At 38.7% G+C, this 20,239-nt stretch overlaps 1 protein-coding gene across 13 annotated transcripts in view; it reads left to right on the top strand.

The window, feature by feature from the left end:
* VEPH1 (ventricular zone expressed PH domain containing 1) overlaps window positions 1-20,239 on the top strand; it is a 315,043-nt gene that overhangs the window by 159,501 nt on the left and 135,303 nt on the right. For all 13 annotated transcript variants that reach the window (XR_008523995.2, XM_054552900.2, XM_024245018.3 and 10 more), the window contains one exon: window positions 9,403-9,623. Coding sequence is in view for 12 of the 13 variants with exons in the window: in XM_054552900.2 (XP_054408875.1) it covers window positions 9,403-9,623 (221 nt within the window). In the remaining variant the exon portion in view is untranslated. The remainder of the gene's footprint in view (window positions 1-9,402; window positions 9,624-20,239) is intronic.

Genomic DNA, 20,239 nt, shown 5'->3' with positions numbered 1-20,239 from the left:
GCATTTTCCTCTCCAGGTTCTGGGGTATCCTTCATGATTCTGGTGGAGTCCCATTTTCCTTCTTGAATTAAAGCTCACAGAGCTGATCTTTATGTACTATCTTGCTATTTCCAAATGGCTGAGGCACTCTGAAAATCCTCTAATCTGCCATCTTAGAAAACAAAACAAAACAAAATGAGGTGTTTTTTAAAAAATGGTCACAAATAACCAATTCATAACCAACTCCAAAAATAAAACAAGTTTCAATATCTCCAGTTAACACTACTTAATAAATGTCTTACCAAGCACATCAGGATCCATTTGAAAAAGGATTAGTAGAAAAGTTCCTCCTTTGACTTTCTTAAAATTACAATTCTCATTCTTTGAGATTGGGATTGGATTCTCATTCTATGGGATTGGAAATTATAATTGTAACCCTAACTCATTGTCCCAAACCAAATGGATCTTTTCTTTTTAAAAATTACATTGTTCAAACTTTTTTTGTCTTTTATTGGGAGAACCAAGAAAGTAAAAGTATTTCAGCATATGCCAGTGCTACCCACACTTTTCATATTCTTCTGTAAACAACCGGGTTGCAAGTGAAAAGCAAATGACTGTCCCCAGTCTTCAATCTGCACACCTGAGTCAGGTCACATTTACAAAACAATATGTAATGGAGAGAATAATTAATATGTGGATGGAAAACAATGCTCACATGGATTAGGATGATTAGTAATTTGCTAATGAAAGAAAAGCCCAATTAGTGCAAAGGCAATAAAAAATCTGCCCATGGTAGCCAAGTAGAAGGGAAGATAAACTGGAAAATATGCTGAAGACCTAAAATCAAATAAAATTTCAGCTGACCTCAGTAAAGCTGATCTTGCATCTCTCTGGGCATGACTGCAATGGTTTCATAGAAATTCATCCCCTAATGCTTTGGAAAGTCTTTTTCCTTTTACAGAAGATCCACAAAGATCTGAAATCCATCAATGGATTGGTCTATCTATCTACGCATTTCTATCTATCTATCTATCTATCTATCTATCTATCTATCTATCTACTTACCTATCCATCTATTTATCTATCCATCCATCCAGCTCTGTGATTTTATCTTTTCAAATTTACCTACTTGCTAAAAATGTCTTTGAAAGCACTATAGTATTGATTTGAGGTTACAAAGTCATTCACAGATGTGCACAGAGTAGCAAAAAACTTCAGTTGTCCCCAACTGAGGTTGAACAAGGTGATGCCCTGTTGTCTTGGTTCAGCTCGCATACTGTAAACAAGTATCTATTCTTTTCATGGCCTCTTTATTGCCACATTTTTCTTATCTTCATGCTTTTTTTTTTGTTTTTGGTGATTTCACTGTTTAAAGTGTCCCCCAAGTGTAGTACTAAAGTGCTCTCTAGTGTTCCTAAGCACAAGAAGACTGTGATATGTCTTATGGAGAAAATACATGTGTTGGATAAGTTTTGTTCAGGCATAAATTACATTGCTGTTGGCCATGGGTTCAAATTTAATGAATCAATAGTATATATTAAATAGCTTTAAACAGAAACACACATAAAACAATGTTATGTATGAATCAGTTAACAAAAATGTGACCAGAGGCTTTCAGGAAACTAACCCTGAATTTCCTCTAGAAGCAATACTTCAGTATTGTCTAATTCAGGGTTGTAATTTTATGGAACGTAGCTACTTGTTATTCCCAAATAACAAGAATCAACATATTATATATAGTCATCCCTCAATATCTGAGGAAAATTGGTTCCAGAACCCCCGTGGATACCAAAATCCAAGGATACTCAAATCACTTATATAAAGTGGCGTAGGACTTGCATACAACCTATGCACATCTTCCTGTGTGCTTTAAATCATCTCTAGATTACTTATAATACATAATACAATGTAAATGCTATGTAAATAGTTGTTATTCTATGTTTCTATTTGTATTATTTTTATTGTTATATTGTTTTCTATTTTTTCCAAATATTTTGACCTGCAGTTGGTTGAATCTGTGGATGTAGAACCCTCCAATATGGAGGGCCAACTGTATCTGTATAGGGAAGTATATAGAGTTATATATCATCATATTCACCTGCAATATGAGTCTATTGAACAGAGTCCTCTGAGTTGAATTTTCTACCTGCCTACATTCTCCAGAGGAGGGTGGTCAACTGTCCTGATTTGCCCATGATTAAGGAGTTTCCCAGGACAAGAGGCAAGAGGCTTGCAGTGCTAAAACTGGGAAAATCTTGGGGCAAAGAATTGTTCCCCTAATACCAGAGTTTCTCACAGCCAAAGAAGCACTGGGGTGAGAGGAGAGTCCAGTACAAACCCTTCAACTCTTGGTCTGGAGCTAAGCCTCTTCAATTAAGAAAGAGACTCTCGTGGAATAAATACGCCCCCAGGCAGTTAAGCATCACTGGCCCCATACTCAAGCTTTTGAAGGCTCCTAAGAAAAGCCTGGGGTCACTCTGGCAAAGTTCCATCGTGAGAACATTAACAAAAAACTCATTTGCTTTACATTTATAATGGCCCTTGCAAGTGTATCTTTGATGTGTGTAGAGACTTCAAAGAGTTGAACTATGAAGAAAGATTGTGTTTAAATCAAATGGTGTAAAATACAAATGCCCGGGAAATGCAATATTTTCATTCAGGCAACTAATGTATTATTATTTTTTTACATTTGTAAAGTGATAAAAGACAGAGGAGAGAAAAATATGGGTTATAGGGCCAAATCCACATTTCCTACATCAGCAAATTCTCAAATTTTCAGAGATTTAGGACTCCACATAGACCAGTGATTCTCCTTTGGCTGCACATCTGAATCATCCAAGGGGTTTAAAAATTCCTATGCCTGAGCTCCACCCATTTCAATAAAATTGAATAGGAATTGGGAAGCAGGAGAGATTTACTTGGCATTAGAATAGTTTTAACAGCTTTCCAGGCGAATCTAATGTGCAGCCAGTGCTGAGAACCACTCACAAGGAGGACGGCACTGAAAAAGAACATCAGGAAACTTCTGTGTTCAGCAGGGAAGAAAGAATGCTATCATCAGCTGGTGATGTCTACCACAGGTGGAGTACAGAAAGGAGGGCTGCAGCCTACAGAGCTGCCCTAAATGGTTTTTATCAGCCCTAGTGATGTGGAAACATTCAAACTCTGGAATCAGATGAATCTTGATTTAATATTGGCTCTGCCACTTATAGCTATATTATACCTGTGCAACTTTAGTGAAGTTACTATCCCTCTTGACATCAGTATCCTCATCTAGATACTCATTTTGCAAGGTCATTGTGCAGATTAAGTTAAAATGCATATGTCAAGTACCAGACATACAGTGGACGCTTAGTGAATGGAAACTATTGTTATTATCCAGACCCCTACATTTTCATGTTTGGCCATTTTCTGACTTGTATTCTGTTTTTCGGACAAAGGATAACAGAGTAGCTTTATGAAACTGGAGTAGTAGTATTAAAAAAACAAAATAATAAAAAGTGAAAAAAATGGCCAATGCAATTTTGCAAACATATAATCTAGTTCAGGGGTCAACAAATTACTGCCTGTGGGCCAAATCCAGCCACATCCACTCATTTACTTATTGCTTTTAGCTCTTTTCCCACAACAAGAGACCATCTGACCCACTAAATTGGAAATATTTACTGTCTGTTCCTTTAGAGAAAATATTTATTTGACTCCTGATCCTAGTTCATCAATACACAGCATGGTCCATGGACACCAAGACCTTTTCAGGGAATCTGTAAGGTCAAAGCTATTTTTACAATAATACTAAGACATTATTTACCATTTTCACTGTTTTGACATTTGCATTAATAGAACAAAGCAATGGTGGTTAAAACTGCAAGTGTCTAGGCACAAACCAAGACAAGACAGTGGCACCACACTGTACTCGTAGTCATATTCTTTACCACCACACGTTTGCAGGACAAGAAAAAAAAAAGCCAGTTTTTCCTAAGTCAGTGTTTCTCAGCCTTGGCAATATTGACATTTTGGACCAAACAACTCTTGGTTGTGTGGTTGTCTTGTGCATTGTGGGGTATTTGGCCTCTACCCACCAGATACCACTAGCCCTCCCATTCTCCTAGTCGTGACAAAAATGTCTCCAGACATTCTCCAAATGCCCTCTGGGGAGGAAAAAAATCACTCCTCTCCCTTTCTTTTCCCCACACCCTCCCCCTGGAAACCACTGAATTAACCTGATGAAGCAGTAGAAATTATTAATTTTACTAAATCTCAATCCTGAGTACACATGTTCTTAAGTTTCTCTCTGGCTAAACGGGAACGATGCATTTGCTTGGCACTTATGCTGCTGATTGAAATACAGAAATTCAGTGGTTATCTTAAGAAAAAAAACCCTTGTGTTATTTGCCTGTCTGCCAAACTAACCACTTTTTTCTTTGTGAAACAGTTTTCACTTGAAATAACAACTAATGAACAATCTACGATTATTTGTTTGGGGCTATTTGGTAGACATTATCCAGAAAATGAATGAAGTGAGCCTTTCATTTCAAGCAAAACTATTGATACTAGTATTTGTTGCCAGTGATACAATTTGAGCTTGCAAATGAAAACTGGAGTTTTGGAAAATCTATATCTGCCACTGTAAACTCGAAAGTTTCCCAATACTTAAAAGACTTCTGATGAGATCAGTGGTGAAAATAGTGAATGCAATGTTTTTTATATTATATAATGAAATGCATCAACCTTTGGAAGATATGCCTAACACAGTAAACCCATATTTTTCCAAATGACTAATGCTTAATATTTCAAAGTCATGCATAGGTAAAAGATTTAATCAAAGTGCAAGATAGACCAGTGGATTTAATGTAATAGGATACAAAGTTAAAGTCACATATCGCAACTAACCTTTGAGAAACTACTTGTTGAGTTTTGGTGTAGTGTCCAAGAAGAATATTCACAATTATCAAGGCTATTTTGAAAATAGTCTTCCCTTTTCTAACTTCATATCTTTATGAGGCCAGATTTAACAGATCAAATACAGAAACATATGAGAATATAGATGTCATCTATTAAGCAGTTACTAAAGAAATTTGCAAAAATATAGAGGAATGCCAGTCTTCTCACTAAATTTTTTGTTTCGGAAAATGTGATTTTTTATGAAAATATACATTTTAAAAATTGCCTATTTTAACTTCCAATATGGCCAATATCAATAGATATAAACCAGATAACAAAAACTCTGGGATCTTTGATCATTTTCAAGAGTGTAAAGGGGTCCTAAAACCAAAAGATTTGAGAATTGCTGATCTATTTTGTATATACAGAGTATTTATAATATTTATATAGCTAAATTAAAAATAGTTAACAAAAAAGACCACATAACTCTGATGATGAATGAGATATAGGAAAAAGGAGTGGAAAAATATGTGCATAGGTCATTTAGTTTTTGTTTTTTTGTTTTTTTGTTTTTGATGGGAGGAGCTGGCAGTATAGCAAGTGAGGGTCTAGATGTAGAAACAGGGAGGGCATATGTGGCCTTGAGCAAGTTAGTCTCCTATCTGTGCTTCAGTTTCCTCCTTCTTAAAGTGACAATGATTCTAGTACTTATAGCATTATTTGGAGGATTACATGAATAAATACCTAAAAAGAGTATAGAATATGCTTCGTGCTTAGAGTAAGTGCCTTCTCTGGGTCAGCTATTTGTGTTTAATACAAAAACAAACAAAAAAAGTTTTATATTGATCACATACTGATATGGTAATATTTTGGATATATTGAGTTAAATAAAATATTATTAAAATTAAAATTTTAAAAATAATAATAATAATAAACAATGAATTTGTGTCAGCAGGGATAAGGTCAGACCCACAATTAAGGCTTACAGGTGCTGACCCTACCCCTCAATGGGGTGACTGAAAGCAGGAAAATCCAGTCACTAGCCCCCAGAGACAAAATATCATGAAGCTGAGAAAGAAATCAGAATCTCCTAACCCCCTTCCTGCCCTAATATCACACTTTCTAATCCAAAATCACATCTGTTACCCCTGTGAGGTACATGGATGTGCTCCAAGGTTTCAGAACAAATGATGTGAGGTTGGCTTGGTTTCATACTTTAGTTCCAGAGCAGTTATAATTTTTCCTGTTCTGCACTGTGATTAATTTTCCCTTCAGCTCAGTTTGGCTGCCAGCGATCATTCAGAATTATGTTCATTTCAGCAAATACCCACACAATGACCTTCACCTTTTAAAAGACACACGCTTTAAAGAAGGGGCTTGCAAATTTTTATAGTGAGAAGGATTCTTAATGAAACCATGGGGACATTTATTGCATAAGCAAATGAAATGTTTGTGAAATGGTTTTTAAAAATTCTAATGAAAACTCTATTTCTGAAAGTAAGGAAGTTACCTCAAATTTTAAATTACATCTTAGTAGGACAAACAGTATATAAAATTCAGTTCCTGTATCTTCCTACCACCCTATATCAAGCAGGATAAATTTATGGTAATTGTTTTCTAAGGTTACTGAGAATGTTGAGTTTAGAGTCTGAAACCTTGCCAAATTCAAATGTCGCCTTCTCTCTGAGATGTGTCCTAAGTACACTATTTACCATTGGCTCCCACTTCCGCTTCGTTTTCCTTTGAGGCACGTTTCTCCATCTAACACACTATACATTTTACTAGGTATTTTGTTTATTGTCTGTCTGCCTCATTATTGTGGCAGGAATTTTTGTGCTTTTTCCTCAGTGATATGTTCCTGACTTCTAGAAGGGGGTCTGGCATATGGTAGGGACCCCCTCCATCCAGCTTTTACCTTTAAATCAGGAATAGAAAATGTCCCTTGATGCATTACATATCATGAATTCACACATGGAGCCTTTGAATTAATAAATGAGTCTATGTTGCAAAAAAAAAAAACTGTTGGATCCAAGAGCATTTAAGTATTGTTCTGCAACCTGGCAATTGTATGAGCCAAAATATGAAACAGGGTCTCCAGGAACATATTCCAGTGATCTTTTATTTTCATTCATCTAACATTATTCTTTGATGAATAGATGTCTTTAGCTTCAACTAGCTGTCCAGCTCATGAAAGCACAAGCCTCTGTCTCACATACCCATACAGGACACTGGGCCCTAGTGGGGTTTAAAAAATAAATAAGGGCTTGATGGCAGAAGTACCCCATTTCCCCCAAGAGATGTGTTCCAGTGCAATTGTACATGGAATCTTTGAAAATCAAGTACCAAAAATGAGGGAACTTCATTACTTAAATTTGTTCTGTATTAAATATTTATTGTAAAGCACAGAATTCCTTTGTAACAACATACTTTATTTATAAGGTCGTATTTTGATATATAAGGTTTTCTTAAATCAGTAAATTGAGACACACACACCAGGTGTAGAATCCACAGGCTCAATTTAGTGCCAGGTTGATGATTGATGAATGAGAAGTAGCTCCTTTAGAAGACTTGACTAGCACATGTAACCATTAGGAAATTATAAATAAAAGGTGAGGGGGATTGTGTGTTCTTTAAAAGCAAGGGCATCCTTTCATCCACCTTTGTTATCTAGAGTCTAGTAAAAACATATTATAGGCATGCCATACCTATTTGGTGATTAAATAAAAGCATGAGTAAGCAAATGATCAAATGCAATTAAGTACTAAAAAGAATTTTGGCTGGACACGTTGGCTCACGCCTGTAATCCTAGCATTTTGGGAGGCTGAGACAGGAGGATTACTTGAGCCTAGGAGTTCAATACCAGCCTGGGCAACACGGTGAGACCCTGTCTCTACAAAAAAAATAAAAAATAAAAAATAGCTGAGTGTGGTGGCACACACCTGTGGTGCACCTACATAGGAGACTGAGGCAGCAGGATAGCTTGAGCCCAGGAGGTCAAGGCTGCAGTGAGCCATGATCACACCTCTGCACTCCAGCCTGGTCAACAGAGTGAAACTCTGTCTCAAAAAGATACTAAAATAAAAGAAAATTAAGATTTTTAAAGAGTCTATAATGCAGTAAAAATTTACACAGAAGGAGTCACTGGAGACAGCTGCATGGAAGAGTTGCACCTTGAAGGAAATTAAGGCTTCAAATGCTAGCACAAAGGGTAAATAAGAATTCCTAATGAGGAGAGTAATCTAGATCTGTGCACCAATTGGTTAGAAGGATTGTGAGCAGCAACCTCCAGTATATATTTATTTATATTTATACATATGTTCCACTACACTAACAAGAAAAAATTTTAGACATACACAAAAATAAGATTTTAAAAGAAAAGTTAAAGGTGAAATAAGCCATATTTTAAATTGTTATTTATTAATGGTATATCATTATTTCTATTGGGCACAAATCTACATTTCAAATAACCTTTTCAATAATTTTGAATATTGAATTTTTTGGCTAACTTCCAGTCATGTCAGATTAGATCACATTGCCTCAAAATATGGCTAATGAGGAGTTTTAATAGGTATAAGAGATGTGTCAGCTAAGCCATTTTATTATTTGCTTATGCCTACATTATTCATGTTGTCCTTAATCTTCTGTTCTTTGAAGAACTTAGATGACTTGTGAAAGTTAGCTTGGTTAAACCTAGATAATATAATCTACTCCATCGGCCAAGCATATAAAAACTGTAATACACTGAAAGATGCTTAAAGTTGACAAGTCAGCGAGAAAACCTGCAGCAAGGAAATCAACCTAGCACACTAGTGGAATATGCAGCCATCACCTGACAGACAGATGGGTTGAGTGTGCCAGGGTCAAGGCTCACTTTGAGACCATGGACCGTACCTGCCCCATGCAGGTGGAGTTAGCAGCTCACATAGTTGTGAGAGGTGCATGTGTGGGGTCTCATCATTTATGATGGTTGAGAGGTTTTGACCTGGAAAGATAGATTAATGAGTATGTTTGCATATTAGTCTGTCCTGGAAATCAGGAATAAATTAAAAATCTCAAAGAAGCAGATTCGGAGGAACTATGAATGAAACTGATTATTCAACTTGAGCTAGCTCCCTGAGTCAGCTCCCTATAGAATTATCATCTGCTGCTCATGGGACTGTGATTTTTTCTTTTCTATTTATTATTATTATTTTTTTTCTGAGACCGAGTCTCCCTCTGTCTCCCAGGCTGGAGTACAGTGGCAAGATCTTGGCTCACTGCACCGTCTGCCTCCTGCGTTCAAGCGATTCTCGTGCCTCAGCCTCTCAAGTAGCTGGGGTTACACGTGTGTGCCACTGTGCCCAGCTAGTTTTTTGTATTTTTAAGTTGAGACGGGGTTTTACCATGTTGCCCAGGCTGGTTGCAAACTCCCGTTCTCGATCAGGAGTTCCAAGCCATCCACCCACCTCAGCCTCCCAAAGTGCTGGGATTACAGGCATGACCACCGTGCCTGGATGATTTTCTTTTAAAAGATAAGCCTATTTTCTTCATTGTTTTTGGCAGGAGAGAGCCAGGAGCTGCCTGACATACCTGGTGAGCCAACTGGCCAACATGGAGCATTCATTTCACCATATTCTCCTGCTGGAGATTAAAAGCATCACCGACACCTTCTCCTCAATCTTGGGCCCTCAGAGCAGAGACATCTTCCGCATGAGCAACAGCTTCACCGCCATTGCTAAACTCCTTACCCGACAACTGGAAAATACCAAGGCTGGAAGTGCCAGGTGAGCAAGAGCTTCTGTGTACCTCAGGGAGCTGCTGTGCACCTGTGGGGGTAGAATGCAGACAGCTAAGCCTTTCTAACTTCCAAAGGAAGCTAAAACCTGTATCTCAACAGAGAATAATATCTGTATAAATTATGGCACTTGCCAGAATCTTTCTTCTAAATGTGTGAAAACCAGAATGTAACAAAACAATAAATTTAAAAGGTTCACAAAATATGGTAAAGGAATTAGAACGTAGTGCAAGTAATATTTTATAGCACCCATTTATTTACTCAACAAGCATTTAACAATTTAAATTGTCATACTGAATAATTGAACATAACTTACTACGTATCAGGAAGCTAGACATATATAGAGAGATAATAGCAGGTTCCTTGTATTCAAGAAGCTCACTGACTAGTATGAGATAAATATTTAAGTGCATAATGGGAGAATGGCAGAATGGCCGAAAGGTTATGCTTATCAAGATGAGTTCAAGGGGCATGGAAAATATAGAGATAGAGTATGTACTTCTGTATCATACTCTGTGATACAGGGAGAGGGGTGGGAAGCTGATATCAGAAGAGGTTCCCCTGAAGAGGTGATATTTTGAACCAAGTAGTGAAAGATGACCAGATTTCACCAGGCTGTCTTTTGGGCAGCATTTGAAAAAGCACTTTCTGGAAACAGAAGTCATTTTGTATGACTAGGGTTATGTTACAAGGAAAATAACATTAGGAGATGCTGATGAAGTAGTAGGCAGGGACCAGTGGATGATAGGCTCAACAGAGTGGACTAAGGAGTTCAATTTTACCCTCTAAGCAGTGAGGAGTGATTGTGGAGCTTCGTACATGGCAGGGTATAATCAGTCCAGATTTCAGGAAGCTCACCCTGGCCCCAGTGCAGAGGATGTCTCAGGAAGAGGCAGATGAGCCAGATCAAGTGAGGGAAGAGCAGAAAAGTGTGCATAGGTGTTGGCCATGAGGAAATTATTGATGATTGAGGTGAGGAAGCTGCCATTGGTGTGGCTAGCAGAAAACAGAGTGATGGGGGTTGAAGAGAGAGTGGACACAATACACAAACTGGCCTTTTCAAGAAGCTTGTCTTTGGAAAAAATATACAAGTCCATGCAAGGTTGAGGGAGGGGTTTTATTTGTTTTTGCTATGGTTTGAATAGAGAGAAACTTAAAAAGCTTTATGACCTTTAGAAGTTACAAAAGCCCTTTATGTATGTAAACTCATTTGATCCTCATGACCATTCTACAAGGCAAGAAGAGCAGATGTCACTTACTCCTACTTTATAGAAGAAGAAACAGAGGCTCAGATACTGGTTAAATATCTTCCCAATGTTACACAATGACTAAATGACAGAGGATGGACTCGACCCCATCTCCATAATTCAGATCACAGGCAATGGAAGGTGCTCAGTTATGGAGGAGGGTGGGGCCCATTTGCAACTAGTGTCAAATTCTGTGGTTTTTTTGGAATAACAAATGACGCATGCCGTTTCCAGTGTGAAACAAGAATTCCATGAGAAGTCATCTTGATAGAGTAGTGAGCATTTAGTCATTTGGGTCTACTTTATGTTCAGCATGGTGTAGAGCCTGGAGGTCCTAAGAGATATAAGGTACTATCCTTACCATCAAGAGTCACAGTCAGAGGATGTGATGTGCTAAAAGTGCATACAATGGGCTATGGTGAAAAAGGGATGCACTGAACAGCAGCCAGGGAGTCGAATACATTACAGAGAATGTAAAATTTAAGTTCATTTCCTATTTATTATCTTCCATGTGCCAAGCATTTCTCTAGACACTAGGTCAAGTTGCACAGAATGAATGAAAATTCCCTAGATAAGGGTAGAAAGGACACCACAAATAAAAAAAAATAGCACATACAAAGATACAAGGGCTTAATAATATGTGCTCAGACTAAGGAAAGATAATTTGTTCAGTAGGGCAGGAAAGTAAGTTGAAAAGTTAGGTCAGAGGCAGATTATCAGAGGCCTTTCATGCTGTGTTAGAAGCAAGGGTTTGTTCTGTAAGCAACATGGAGGCTTGGAAAGATTTTAATCCAGAGAATGATCACAGCTCTTAGCACAGGAATTAACAGATAGTAAGCACTCAAATATTTTCACCAAATGAATACGTAAATCAGGAGTAACTAACATCATGAAGCATTGAATTAATTTGGTTGGAGCAGCCAGTTGGCAAGAGACAAAATGAGAGGTCTAGACAAAATAATGAGAACCTAAGAAGTCAGGGCAGATCATTATAGTAGAGGACACAAAATTATGAGGAAGTGATCACCTATTGGAGGTGGAGTAAGAAGAAGAGGGGGGTGGATGAACACCCAGAGATATGTAGCTTGAATGACTGCATAGAAATGGAGATGATGCTGATAACCAAGAAAGGAGGTTGCAGGAGGAAAGCCAACCTGGGACGGCCTCTTAACCCCTACACACAGAGAATGTAATCTGACCAATAGTGTCATCAAAGTCAATAACTATTTACAGAGGTAGAGTCATTGTAAATGTCCTTTTCTTTCAACACAATGAGTTTGATTGAGCATATAAAATGTGTTGTCACCTGGTTTGATATACAGATGCCTATTACAAGGATTTCTTAACCCTGGTATTATTGATATTTGGGCTAGATAACACTCAGTTGTGAGGTTGCCATATGCATTATAGAATATTCACCAGCAATGTGCTGGCCTCTACCCACTAGATGATAGAAGAAGCACCCCCTTTCAATTGTGACAACCAAAAATGTCTCCAGGTTTTGCTAAATGTCCCCAAGGAAACAAAAACCTCCCCTACTTGAGAATCACTACTATATATATATATACCATTCAAAAATAGCATTTTCATAGACTCGTAAGTTAACTGGCAATGACCTGAACACATGGCAGCATCCAGGAGAGTCAAGGTCAGCATCATTAAAAAGATTTGCCATTTATATGCACCCACAAAGTCGCTGTTGGCCAATTTTAATGATGTGGTTTCATAAGTTTGGTTTACAGTCTCTGCAGCTGGTGTTTGAGGGAGCCATTCTGTGCTGTATGCACAGCTGAACTGTGTGTCTTCTCCAAGCCATGGCTGACATGTGCCATGAGTGAAAGTTTGAGCCCATGTCCTGGCCAATGCTCACCTATTCTCTATTGTCCCTATGGACGCAAGGTTTCAAGAGGCCAGTTGACATTTCTGAGATCATATATGTGGAAAGCTTTATATAAAGAGAAAAAATATTATATAAGTGTGTTATGTAGGCATCTTAACAGGAAAATACATTTTTAATAAGTAGGCCTATATTAGTCCATTTTCATACTGTTGTAAAGAACTGCCTGAGACTGAGTAATTTATAAAGGATAGAGGTTTAATTAACTCATAGTTTGGCATGGCTGGGAGACCTCACGAAACTTACAATCATGGAAGAAGGCAAAGGGGAAGCAAGACACCATCTTCACAAGGCAGCAAGAAGAAGTGCCAAGCAAAGCAGAAAGAGCCCCTTATAAAACCATCAGCTCTCATGGGAACTCACTCACTATCACGAGAACAGCATGGGAGAAACTGCCCCTATGATTCAATTACCTCCACCTAGTCTCTCCCTTGACACGTGGAGATTATGAGGATTATCATTCAAGATGAGATTTGGGTGGGGACACAAAGCCTAACCATATCAAGGCCCAACCCAATTAGCAATGAACAATTTCCCCATGAAAAGAAGAATTTAGGAGATATGTAGGTAGGAAGGAAAAATAAGGTCCCACTATGAAAATATGAGTCTGCATGTATGAGAATGCATTTTAAATATCTTTTTTTTTTTTACTATTTTTCTGAGGTGAGAGGGCAGGAAAGTAGGAAACAAAGAAAGGGCAAAATGAAATGTAAAGAGATGAAAAGGTCACCACTCACCTCCTACCACTACTGCCATCATCCCCCACCTCAACCTCTCTCAATTGAAAATACTTCTCTCAGTTCAACCCCTCGCTGTCAATCTTCTTCTAATCAATTGTAATTATTCAGTGGGAATCTCTAAACCCTCGTGTGGACAGCCAGCCTTTTGTCTGAACGGCTCATCCTCTCTGGAATGGTTGCTAAGGCTTCTCTCCCAACATCTTTTCCTTGAATACCCTTCATTGTGACCATTTAACTTCAGTCATTTTAATCTCTGCCCCCAAAGCAGAGAGGTCTGCACTTTTGTCTAAAGCATGCAGCAAAATCTGATCCTTACAATTAAAGGGGAAATGAATAAGTGAAGAGAGCTTGAAAGAAAATTAAAGATGATAAAATTCAAAACAGATGTCATCTAATTTACAAATCTGACACGTAGCCCAGCAGGCCAGATTTTAGACTTCAGGCCAAAACTACAAGATTATCAAAAGAAAAACAATTAGCATCCTAGAGAGAATGGAAAACTGAAGCAGACAGGAGGCTTTCTTGTGCCAAATGACTGAATAAATTGAGTGAGTTTTGTTAGAAGCACCAGGTGAGCCCACTTGCACTTTTCCTGCTCCTGTTTTAGAAAGAATGTTTATATGTAAATAATAAACCAACAGAGGCTAAATAACAGGACAGCCAAGCAAAGCATTTATATTTTTTAAATTAATTCTGAAGAAGCAAAAGGGTACAAGAACTATTATGCATTGAAAAGGAGAAAGTGTCAGGTTGGAGAAGAGATCTATACCTTTCAATACCGTGCAAGTCCTATCTACCCCTAAACATCAAGTTATTTGTCTGCCAGGGCCTAGTTGAAGCTGGGGAGGGAGAGGGTGAGCTCTGGGCACCTCTGTAACTGGCTGAGCTGAGCAGTGGAGTGATCATTGCCTAGAAGATGCCTTTGCCAAATGAATGTGGCGCCAGGGAGGCTGCTATAATCAGGCACCATCAGAATGGGGGCAATTTGTCACAGGTGGTCTTAGTAGGAGGTTAGGCACAGGCCCCAGTTGGGGATGGAAACTTTGAGGGATAGAAATTGTGGAAAGAAAGCAGCAGTGGGAGATAAATATGAGAAATGAAAAAAGATAGGGAGAGAGGATGATGATGGCAAAAAGCAGAAGGGGAGACCCAAGGAAAAAGGAGAAAGGGTCCTGACACAAGCCTGGGGCAGAGGAGGGTGGAGGAAGGTTACAGTTCCCTCAGATCCAGCCTGCAAACTTCAGCCAAAGCCGTGAAAGTCATGGGGGAAAAAAGAAGTTGTTTGTGTAAGAAAAGTTTAAGACAAAGTGTGTGATTATAGTTTCTCCAATCCTCTGGCTTAGTTACATGAATGTTGCATTTTTTTGTTGTTGTTTTGGTAGTGATGGTGGTAGTGATTATGAGATTTTATGCTTGCTCTTCACTTTAAGAATCAGGCCTGAAAACAGAAAGGGATAATGAAAGCTAAATTATAGTCAAAACTGACTGAATAGGTGTAAATCTGACTTTGGTGTAAGTGAAAATAGATGATACAAAGGAGGGAAGGAAATAAAACAATAGCACATGCGGGAGAATGAAGGGAAAATAGGGTAACTCGACTATGTTCACAGAAAAATGACTCCAGGAAATCTGTCTTCCTTGGAGTGGCTCCAGAATTCCGTTTATCCCACATTCCATGCAATGAACATCAAAGAAATGGAGTACAGCAAAGAGACATATTTGATGTATTGTGTGGCCCTAATGTATACTCAAGCAACACAGCCTGTAAAGAACCTTTTCAACTACAAGGCCCTTTGCAACCTGTCATTCCAGAGTTCCCATGTTGACATCCTGGAAGTCACATCAGAACCTAACTCTGCTGAAATAACAATAATGCACATGCTTAGACATCATTTCCCCAAGACATTGTCCAAGACCTTGAGAGTAATCGCTCTTCACTGAGTCCACAATACAAACTGCAGAGAACAGAGGACCAGTTCTTCTCTGCAACTCTGCAAAAAATTCTGCATATGTAGGCCTGATCAAGCTTTAAACCAGCTCTTACCACATGGTAGCTCCTGTGCTAGGAGCTTTCACCTCTGATATATTGTTTAATCCTCACAACAAAAAAGTCTTTTCATATGCATCAGGATAATAGAAACTTCGTATTAGAGCATAATAGAGTATACCTTGCAGACAGGCAAGAACAAAGTAAAATTCTTGCTATGAGTCCATGGTAATTCCTGGAGGGCCAGTAATACAAATGCCCAGACATCAGTTCATTAAGTTTCTTTTAATTTCTTCTTTTATTCTAGTCCAGTGAATCTCAAATTTCAGTGTGGATGAGAGTTACAGTGTTCACGGTATTTCATGGATAATTCAAAAGAATTTTAAAGGAATGTCAGGGGTAACTTTTGCCTATTCCTCCCCAAAGTGGTACCCCACTAACCTTTACCATCACCTTCTAGAATGCCCTCTTTGTGCCTCTCTTCCCATTGAAGGCTGGCATTCAGAACCAAGACTCCAGTTTGGTACTACTTCTCCATGAGGCCTTTTCCACCCACCATCACACATAGTGATCTGTGCTTTCCTTTGAGCTCCCACAGTTCATACAACCTTTCCACCTCCCAGCACATGCCATCCTGCCCTGGAGTATTAGGTGTCCTTCTGTGTCCCTCTACTCTTCCACAAACTTGAAGAGCTAATATTCACAGCCTATGCTCTATGGAAGGAAAAATAAGGTCTTAAAGTGTTCACAAGAACTTCCACATTTTTAAGTAAGACATGTTCGTACAAAGAGAAATTGATTCTTTGAAAGCAGCTGTTGGTTCAGGGAAGGTACACAAGTCAGTTCAGAACCATAATTAAAAACGTGACATTCTGGTCAGCATTCCCCTGCTTAGGAAAAGCTGACTGTAATTTTGCCCCACCAAGGTAAATTTTAAGAATGAAACAAGAGTTTTGATAAGAAACGGGTATCTCTTTTCAATCTAGAGAGGTCTATGGTGATCACTTGTATAAAAAGAAAATCATAACAGCCATTTGTGGCAGTAGCTGTGGCTGTTGTTACTCCTCTGTGCATGGAAAAGGAAGGAAAGTCTTCAGTTTTGGGCCTTTCTTCTTACTGACATATGGTACCATTTATGTTCCATCTGTTATTCATTTACTCCACCAGTTGTCCTCCCTAATGCAGCATTTAGGGTGATGTGAAGGTCTTTAAAGGTATTTCAGGAATTCATCTATCAGCAAGAGATGTAGGTAGGAGACATTTTTATCAGCTTTGGAGACAATGAAGCAGGCCCAGGGAGTGTGAGACCTCAGACAGGCTGGCTCTGCCATGTAAGGACACAGTAGGGTAGAGACTCGGGCAGCCCCAGTATGGAGTGCGGGCAATGTAATATCAGCTTCATGGGGAACCAGGTCCATTTTCTCTAACATAGCAATGTTCAAAACACAGGGCACACAAAAAAAGAAAGCTTTTCATCAGGCACCCATGCCCTGGCTTCCCATTTCAAGCAAGACAGAGAACACCAAAGTTCTAGCCTAGGGAAAGAGGAAAAAGGGTGTTTGTGGGAGAAGAGGTTTATTCCCTAAACTTTCTTCTGGGACCTAAAGGAAAGAGTCTTGACCCTCTACAACCCACGTCAGAGGAGGGCCAGGGTGCCAGCTGGTGCTCAGATACTTCTTCCTGGACCCTGATGACCTAGCTATTTACTATTTTGGTTCCCCAAATGCTCCCTATTCCTTTTTAGTATCTGTCATAATTGAACTTTAAAGTTGCCATTTGCATGACATTTTCTGAGTTTTGAACACCTTTTTAGTTTGTGTTAAAAGAGGGTGCCAAAATTCATTTTTCCGATTAATACAAAGAGTTGCTCCCGTGACTATATATCAACTCTATTCTGGTGTCTGGTTCCCACAGGATGTTATTCAGAGATATCAGAGTGTAATAACCCTTCTTGGTTACTGTGCTATATCACCAATGCCCTAATATGTATTACTTATTCCTGGGGTAGATTCAGATGTAACCTGAACCACACCTACTTAGAGGAAGTGTGGAGAGTAGAGTGTTAAGTGAGAGCTCTGGAGGCAAACAGTTGGATTTAATGTTGGTTTAACTAAGTGACCTTAAGTGTGCCTCGGTTTCCTTATCTGTAAATGGAGTTACTAATAGGGCCAGCCTCCCTCGATTGTGTGAGAAGCAATTCATGTACCAGATTTAGAACAGTGAACACTATACATAGAAAGCCCTCTGTAAATGTTAATGAGTAGCATTAGCACTTTGTTACAGGTGTGCATTGTAATAGGTGATGGCATAGCCACTAGACCAGCATCCATCTGCAAACTGTTTCTTATCACACTGTGATGAAGTGATTGCAGATATTAAAAATGAGAAAATAAGAAGTTAGAACTTTTATAGCAATTTAACATTGCTGTAATATCCAAGTACCTGATCAGTGGACGTTGTATGTCTTGTTTTATTCATTGCGTTTCTCTAGTAGTTTATTTTTGCTATTTTTACAAAAATATTGGTCTGTGACATGAAAATTAAAAAAAAAAAGTTCTTTACTGCAGTGAGTTTAAAAGCTACCGTATTAAACGTTGGATGTAGCTGGACCCAGACTAAGTCTGGGAACTCTCTTTAATACCTAATATTTTATTCCCTAAACTTTCTTCTGGGACCTAAAGGAAAGAGATTTAATAAATGAAAGGTGATGAACACACACCATTGTGGCCATGGTTGAGATGCAGCTACTCTAAGATGGGTTACAGCTGAGGAAAAATGGTTCTTAACATTATTCATATTCATCATAATTCACCAAAAGATAGGCTTTTCATTAGTTGGCAGCCTGAAGGCTGTTAGCTAAACTTTGCTGTAGGTAAGGGCTGAATTCTAGGTAGACTAGGAATTGAATCACAGAATTTTATGTAGGAGTTCTATTCCCAGCTCAGTTATTGATGTGTTTTTGATTAATTATATCCTCAACTATGTTTCTATCAATTAAAATTGGGTTACAGTATCATATTTGAGATGAAGACTACGAGAAAATGTATCAAATAGGAAAATTTTAACCATTTTTCCTGCTCTTCCAGTGTCAAATGCCAAGAGTGACAATGTCTTAGCTCTTTAATCCTCATGGCCAGACCCTATTGCTTGCTCCTGTGCCCAGACGATAAAGTCAGCCTAGACAAAGAAGAGCACATTGCCTTACAGGTCTCCCTCTTGATTGACAGTGCTATGATGATATTCCTACTCTACATTTTTTATGGTCCTTTATAATTTACAAAGTGATTTTGTAGCTTGTGTTATATCTGGGTGGCAGTTCATTAGGATGCGGCGGCTGTCTTCTGTTAAGGCTACTGCTCACCCGATATGCCCAGTCGTCTCAGGAATCTAAAGATTTGGGGTCCATCTGAACCAGTATCTGTCAGCAGCAAAACCTGAAAATGTACCTTTACCTCGGAATGTATCCCCAAAAGGATAAAAGGCAAAGCCCACCAACTCCAAATAATCCACAGGTTAAGTCTTACCTTACTACAGAATTAGTGAAACCCTCAGCAGCCTTGCTTGAGGAAAAAGGCCTCTGCCCTGGTGCACTTCAGATTCTCTTATTTCATTGTCTGGGCCATTGCTTCTCAAAATTCGAATGTATCACTGGACACCTGGGGACCGTATTAAAGTGCACATTCTAATTCAGCAGATCTGGGATCAGAGCCTGAGATTCTGCATTTCTGACAAGCTCCAAGGTGATGCTGATGCCGCTGGTCCAGGGATCTCACTTTGAGTAGGAAAAGCAGGGGCTTTGCACTTTTTGCTGATCCCTTTTCCGAGTCTCATTCTCTCCCATGTTGGTTAAATAACCAAAAAGTGAGCAAATGATTGGGCATCTGAATTAGAAGTGTCGCTTCCTTGTATCCTGGCTTTTATATTTTCATTCTAATTTCAGGAAATTCTCTTTGTCTGCAGTTTCTAAGAATTCATATTTGAAGTACAGGGATTTTTTTTTAATTGGCCATTTCTATATCCCAGTTCTTGTATGCTCATGGAGTAGGAGAGTCCCTCTCTTTTCGTACACACTGTTTAAGATACTGCAGTAAGAGGAGGGATTTTATAGTCCTCCCTGGCTTTGAGCAGGAAAAGCACATCTTCTAGGATTGGTACCACTTGCACAAACCTCCTTCTTTCAGTGTCAAATGTCCACATTAAGCAGCAGCCACTCAGGGTTTTACCATGCCTTGAATTTTTCATGCCCATTCTATATGAGCAACACTGTGAAATCCATTATCTTATATAATGCTTTCAGCAATCTGATGATGTAATATCAATCCCATTTTTATATACCAAAAATAAAACTTAGAGTCCTTAAGAGTTTTATAGCATCACTAATAAACATGAAGTTGGAGTCATGAACCTAAGCTTTTCCCCATAAGATTATGTTCAGTCAGTTTCCCCCACAACTGTCTCCTTTTGAAAACTCTTTTAAAATTTTGTGTAAATGAAGTAAACCATGGAGTTATTTCATTTTAGCAGAGTTCTACCATTGGCATGATCACATTCTGATCCCCACATAACTAGGTACCTGCCCATATCTGCTTTTGCCCACTGAGCAGGTCAGAGGCAGAATAGATACCAAGAACTGAGTCTTATTGTTGTCCTTTCCCTTAACATTCCAGCTTAGGTGTTCCAGCAGCATTATTTATTGCAGTCCCAAAACAGATGTTAGCACTGTGAAGTTGGGGG

Source organism: Pongo abelii, chromosome 2 (genome assembly GCF_028885655.2).
Source record: "Pongo abelii isolate AG06213 chromosome 2, NHGRI_mPonAbe1-v2.0_pri, whole genome shotgun sequence".
NCBI lineage: Eukaryota > Metazoa > Chordata > Mammalia > Primates > Hominidae > Pongo > Pongo abelii.
The sequence above is the reverse complement of the archived record's forward strand: the minus strand, read 5'-3'. Positions and strand labels throughout refer to the sequence as shown.